At 49.4% G+C, this 6,632-nt stretch overlaps 1 protein-coding gene across 1 annotated transcript; it reads left to right on the top strand.

The window, feature by feature from the left end:
• Positions 1 to 2,250: 2,250 nt before the first annotated feature.
• Positions 2,251 to 6,239, top strand: LOC147717546 (telethonin-like). The gene is made up of 2 exons (XM_086920527.1): positions 2,251 to 2,517; positions 4,661 to 6,239. The coding sequence occupies exons 1-2, from the start codon at positions 2,369 to 2,371 to the stop codon at positions 5,058 to 5,060; spliced, it is 549 nt and encodes a 182-aa protein (XP_086776653.1). The 5' UTR covers positions 2,251 to 2,368; the 3' UTR covers positions 5,061 to 6,239.
• Positions 6,240 to 6,632: the final 393 nt, after the last annotated feature.

The following is a 6,632-nucleotide window of genomic DNA, read 5'->3' as shown; positions in this document are numbered from 1 at the left end:
ACAAAACTATCTTAGTGCGCTAGAATCCATAACCAATTCCAGAGCTGCACGAACTAATTTTATAATTGTCTGAATCCAGACTCATTAACCCCTCCGCTGCGGCGGCAATTCTGCTGCAGCGCTAGGGGGGGGGCCCGAGCGGCGCTCGCATGCTCGTGACGGAGCCGCTCCGTCACGAGCCGCGGTTGCACTGTGCTCACTGCGGAGCGGTTCCGTCATGGCCCGCCCGCTTAATAGAAAGCGCCACGCAGGCGCGAAATCAGCGCCGCGCAGGCGCGGCGGCAGGGCCATGACGGAACCGCTCCGTCATGAGCACAGCTCAGCCGATGCTCATGACTGAGCGGCTCCGTCATGAGCATGGGAGGGGTTAAAGTCCACTTACTGGCTGTCCGGGCAATTTTTAATATATCACCACCTTCCCACTCACTTTCCCACTTTTCCACGATCACTACTGCCTTAACCAAAGGTAAAGCCTCCTGGCGGAGGGTGCACACAAAAGAACTGACCCAAGGATTACGCACTCACGTGTTAAAAGAAGCGGGGACACATCATATACCGCTACGAGAAATCAAAAAAACACGTGTATGAGGGTCTTTTTATTGGGAGACACCCAGTTACCTACCTGCAGACCTTGGTTCACGCAGGACTAGTGATCCTTTCCCTTAATTGATTATAAATAGCCCTGGACCGTGTCATATATGTGCATGTAACTTGCATGATCAAGGTAACTACTAGCGGCGATAGTAAGGGGCCCATTAGGATGGCGGGCGGACTTTGTCTGCCCGCCAACCCGATGTAAAACTGACGCATCCTAATGGCCCCCATGGGACCCCCAGCCATAAGGGCGGGCGCATCCTGCATTTTTAACATTGCAGTGGGCGGTGCTGAAACCACTGCCCGCCGCAATGCTAATGCTTCAATACACAACATGACAGGCACTGTGCGGTGTCTGTCACGTTGTACAGTGAAGTGCAGGGGGGCACCATAGGTACCCCCCTTGTGCACCCCCCACCACCCCGGAGTCCTTGGGGGCCCGCAACGGGCCCCCACAAGACATTCCCGCATGCCTTTCCGTTGAGGCGTTGCCGCCAGGGAAAAGCATGTCCCCGCCTTTACCCTAATATGGATGGCGGTGTCTAACAAACACCACCACCATATGAAACCCTTTTCTGCCTGGTCAACTCCTTGACCGGGCAGAAAAGCGGTGGACGGTCTTTCCGTCCTCCGCGGTCCCCCCCGCCATAGTAATATAGCCGAGGGGGAAATGGGTGGCGGGCGGGGAAGGATGTCGGGCGGATCGCCACCGTCCGCATGGCCTTGGCGATCCGCCCGACATCCTAATGGGGCCCTAAGTGTCTCTCGGACCTCTTTCAGGTGCTTGCCGTCCTTTTTCCCCAGCACCCCCCCAGGCTCTAGCAACGCCTCTGCTTTATAAATTACCTCCAGCTTGGTGGATGGATATAAGTCTGGCGGCGGTCCCTCCACCAGGGTGACAGAATAATTTAATCCTTCATCCAGGCAGAACAGAATATAAATTGGGCTCCTAGTTTTTAGTATTTTACAGACTATGAGGCGTGGCCACAGATATCCAAGAACAGCGGCCAGTGGTGAGCAAGATCTGTCGTCTGTGCAAGCTAGGAGGCAAGGTGGCTTTACCAGGAGTTGTCCAACCACCTTTGGGGTGCTAGAGTTCACAGGATAGTGCTGGGTGTACCAGAAAGAGCTGGAATGTGGTAAGTGTGAAGGGGGTGGTGGACGTGTTATGTAAATACCGGCACGTCGTGATGTCAGCAGAATGGTCGCTGATTCAGGGTTTGAGTCCTAATTACAATAACAGTGTGCCCGGTCTCCAGGGTATCCGGGCTTCCTAGCACGTGAGCCTCCTATCAGATATAGCACATTGCAGCAGAGCCCTGGAATAGCAGCGCGCGGCCTGTATAAGAGACCGGAGGGAGGAGCAAAGGCAGAGAGAGGGAGAGAGGGTTCACATACCCAAGGAACACTCTCTAGACGGAGAGATGAACAGACAGCGACACAGACCGAGCCAGTGATGGGATTATGAGCAAAAACACAGACCTCGAGACGGACAGACAGGTGCAGAAAGAAAACGTCACATCTCAAGAGAAGGCACTGCGGAAAGACGGCCAGACAGAGAAGGGTGCAGACAGGCCAGAGAAAGGTCACTTCCCGAGAGACAGGTGCCACCGGCGGGCCACAGGTTGAACACAAGAGCAGCCCTGTGTACAAGCACAGACAGGATTAACAGCTGTTCACTAACATTCAAAGGGGAGGCGAGCAGAGAAGAAGTCAGTCAGACAGATACAGGTAAAGATCCTGAGTGGAGATCAGACAGACGGACGCCACAGAGATGTCGGGGTGCACTGTGGTCCTGCGGGGTGCAGGGATGCTGAGCGCAGCAGAGCTGAGCTGCCAGGTGCAGGAAGAGAACAAGGCCCGGAGGGAGCGCTATACGGCGGAGTGGAGGGACCTCAGTCTGACCAGCAGAGACGAGAGCGGGTGAGTGCGGGTCTGGGGGGAGGTGGAGGAACCGTAGGTGAGGGGTTAGTGACTGAGTTGAGGTTGGATGTTGGTCTGGGGCATGCAGGGTAAACGAGTGAAGGTGAGGAAGTGAGTGTCTAAAATAAGGCAATATTTCGGGGAGTTTGGGACTAGGATTGAGTGAGTATGAGCGAATGTGGACTTGTAAGAAAGGGAGGGAAAGTGAGTCAGAGAACAGGAACAGCCAACGAGTGAATGGCTGGATCTGGAGACTGAGTGAGTATGTGATGTGGTGCAAACTAATTTTCATCATCTGAGTGATTGCTGCTCTGGAGACCACCAAGAGGAGAGGTGGGGTCAGGAGGTGGAGGGGGAGATGAGAGTGGTACTTTTGGGACAGACAATAAAAATAAGCAAAGTAGGGAGTATGTCTTTGAGACTGGTATAGAGAGAGAGTGACGTTAAATGTGAGGGGCAGCTAGTGAAGGTCTAGCTGATAGTAGAGTGAGGGTTGAGTGAGAGTACATTCAAGGTCAGAATGAGAGTGGGTAAGTAATGTGTAAGTGAGTTCAGGTCTTGCTAGGGGTGAATATGTATCGGTCAGTTGGAGGGGCAGAGTGAGTGAATGAAGAAAGCAAGAGCAGTTCGATGTGCGGGCTGAGAGATGATAGGAGGAGGAGACGGGTGCCACGGTGAGTGTGAATGAGTGAGTACAGATGTAACGTTATATTGTTATGTTGTGTGTATTTGTATAGTGCACAACTCATCTGGGAGGGCATTCTAGCGCTAATTTGTAGCAGTTCATGATCAGTGAGTGAAGGTCAGTGAGTCCATGTCTCAGTGTTTAGGGTGGGAGATTGGGTTCATGGGTGAGGAGTCTCTAGGATGGACAGGAGTGAGCTAGGGCGAATGAATATTATGAAAAATTATTACACTTAAATATCAATTAAAATTAGCAAGTGGTCCATTTGATGTTCAGAGCTTTGTTAATACCTGCAAGGTTTGCAATAAATAAATACCACTATATACAAAGGGAAGAAGCTATGTTTAAACCATAAAATATGTTTACCATCTGCAAATAATTTCTACCATCCACTCACAGTGGTGGCATGGATAAAGCCACTTTTGCAGGCCATGCAGGCTCCTCAAGTCTAGGATCTGGTCAGCAGCTGGTAGCTTTGCCGAAGAATTAGGCAGGTCATACCACAATATTGGTGCTTCTGCAGTACCTAGACCAGCCCTAGACACCTTTGTGTATCTGGGTGACATTATCCTCTTAAGAAACTCCCCTTCCCTTGTGTATGCCTGGGTATTGGCATGGTCTTGCATGATCGCAGGCAAAATAAGACATCAATTTATATACTGTCATTCCCCAGTAGGCAGTCCTCACTTGGTCTTCCCATAACCCAACCAGCACTTCTCTGACCTTTCTAGTTATATGTAGCTTGATGTTGGTGACTTCGTACATAAAACTCTCTCCTCTCACGTGATCCGGGACAGTAGACTTTAGGAATGACCTTAGGTGGATCTGCTTCAAAATTGTCAACAATAGTCTGACTTGCATCGGTGACCCACGTGCCATCAACGTTTACATGTCCGAGACAGTTCTAGCTGTTTGGATTTGAGGCTTGACTCTTCTCTTGGCCTCACAGTCTTCCACAGACACTACTAACTACTACTTTCAAGGGGCCAGTCTAACAGCCTTTATCCAAACTGAAAAGTGAAAATTCTGTCTGTGGCGAGGGAGACATGTTGACCAACTATGATCGAGGTGCCTCACAATTCTAGCAGCCTGTCTTAGGTTTGGTGCGAATGCTCATGTTTTCCTATTGCCTAGACGTCTCTTACTTTACAACGGAGATGCATAGCGATAGGTTTCATGGTAGTAGGTGTTCTACTATTGATTTTCACACTAGGTATCGATTTTCATAATAGGTATTTCTGCCTATATGGCAATTTTGGCTTCCTAAGATGTGCTTACAGATAGGTGTCCTGTTAACTGATGCTTTGCCATAAATTATTTCATTGAGAATTTCATTTGGTTTTTTTGTGCCTTCTACGGTGCACTGAGCACTATCCTGACCAATAGTAGGCCCTCTACCATTTTCTTTATACATGGCATTTTAACTCTGACATTTTCTATCCATTCGTCTTCCCACAGCTGCTCGATGAGAGAAGTCAATGACCATCGGAGGGAGACCTATGCGAAGTCTTGTGAGGTCCAGTTTGTGGTGCAGCGGTCCACCTGGAACGTCATGAAGCTCGGTCACCTTGGCGAGGTGCAGAAGGAGTACCATCTACCTTACCAGCGGGCCCTGCCACTACCAATTTTCAGCACCAGTAGAGAGAGAATGCCTGTATCACAGGAAATGCACAGAATGATAGAACTAGAGAATGCACAAAGCAACTCCGGCTACGGTCTGTGCTGGAACCAGAAGAAGATCTCTGAAAATCTTAGGGATCTGCCCTCCAACCCACATCTTCCAAACACAGAGTTTAGAATGACATCCTTGGAGCAGTCCTTGTACAAACCCTTATCTCAGGAGGTGCAGCGAGGCTAAGAGGTGCTATGTGCTGGAGACCTGCGCATGTGTTTGGAAAGTGCCCTTGAGACTAGCCCTAGTGAAACCCTGTTCCAGGTTCCACAATGAGGGAAAAGAAGCCTCAGGCTTGACATCTGGCACATGTAGTTTGGGAGGGTGTCTCTGACATGGTTCACATTAAAAACCTGGTCCGGGATGGCTCACCAAGGCTAAAGTCATCAGAAGCTTCCATCCTTCCCCTCACAGGAGATTCCCCAAGGCTGAAGAGACTAGCAGAATCCTGTAAAGAAAACTTTCCCTCCTAGGAAGCCCACTGGGGCTGAATACACCAGAAGGTTCCTTTAAAGGGAGCTTTCTTCCCTCCTTCTTCTCCTGGGAGACCCAGCTAGGCTAAAGAACCAGAGGGATCTGGTAAATAAAGCTGACTTTCCCCCTTCCACTCTCAGGAGTCCCAGTTAGGCCAAAGACACAAGAGGGATCTGGTAAATAAAGATGACTTTCCCCCTTCCACTCTCAGGAGTCCCAGATAGGCTAAAGACACCAGAGGGATCTGGTAAATAAAGCTGACTTTCCCCCTTCTACTCTCAGGAGTCCCAGATAGGCTACAGATACCAGAGGGAGCTGGTAAATAAAGCTGACTTTCAATCTTTCACTCCAAGGAGGCCCACCTAGGCTAAAGACACCTGAAGAATGGCATGAAGATAGCCTTTTTCTCCACTTACCCTCATTTTTTCAGCTCTCTTGAATATGTTGGTCAGGATCTAAAACACCCAGTGTGTCTACAGCATAACATACACCACTTTCATTGCAACTCTCCTAGCCCATCGAGTAGATGAATTCAGGTTCTTGACACTAACATGGAGTCCAGCACGGTGTGCAGCATTGTGTTGACAAATTACCAAATTGATAAAATGTGGTTTGACTGGAACAACTGTGAGTTTCAGAAAGAGCAACTTGTGAGCACTTCTGGCCAACAAATCTGACTCAGACACTGAGTGCTGGTCTCTTTAGCCTATATATTTATAGCCGAGACATTGCATTGGCTGTGCTAGAAGTGAGTTAATATGTATACGTATATTATATATCGTTTGCTTTGTAGGCACCTTGGAATGAGTTCAATATTTGCATACAGCACACATAGGTTATTCAGCATAGCAAAAGAGCTGTGAAACCGGGGGTTTCCATATAGGTGTTGCACAGGAGGAGCCTGTGCAGTTAAGAGCGGTGGAGCCGGGCTGGGGGGATTTGACAGACAACCACGAGGGAAAATTAAATAAATAATTAATTTTCCCTCGACGTCGTCTGTCAAAATCTCCCCCCCCACCCGGGCCCACCGCTCTTACCTGCATGAGCCACTGCTGGTGTTGCATAACCACTTAGACAGTCTGCACTGGTGGGGAACCGGGGTTGTGAATGAAGAGGGCTTGATGTCATATGGTGACATGTCTGCAGGAGGGGTTGCAGAAGATGTGTATGACCCTCCTTGAATCAGTGGTGCTCATTAGGTGACTCTTTTTGTGGTTGCACAGTGCCTGTCAGTTGCTGGTGTGTGGATATGACATATGTGAGAAAGTACACTTACAGCCTGAT

The sequence above is a fragment of the Lissotriton vulgaris genome, chromosome 5, assembly GCF_964263255.1.
Source record: "Lissotriton vulgaris chromosome 5, aLisVul1.2, whole genome shotgun sequence".
In the NCBI taxonomy this organism is placed as follows: Eukaryota; Metazoa; Chordata; class Amphibia; order Caudata; family Salamandridae; genus Lissotriton; species Lissotriton vulgaris.
The sequence above is the reverse complement of the archived record's forward strand: the minus strand, read 5'-3'. Positions and strand labels throughout refer to the sequence as shown.

Coding starts and splice junctions, on each gene's coding strand:
- LOC147717546 (XM_086920527.1), top strand. CDS start 2,369: ATGTCGGGGTGCACTGTGGTCCTGCGGGGTGCAGGGATGCTGAGCGCA. Junction 2,518..4,660: donor ACCAGCAGAGACGAGAGCGG/GTGAGTGCGGGT, acceptor GTCTTCCCACAG/CTGCTCGATGAGAGAAGTCA.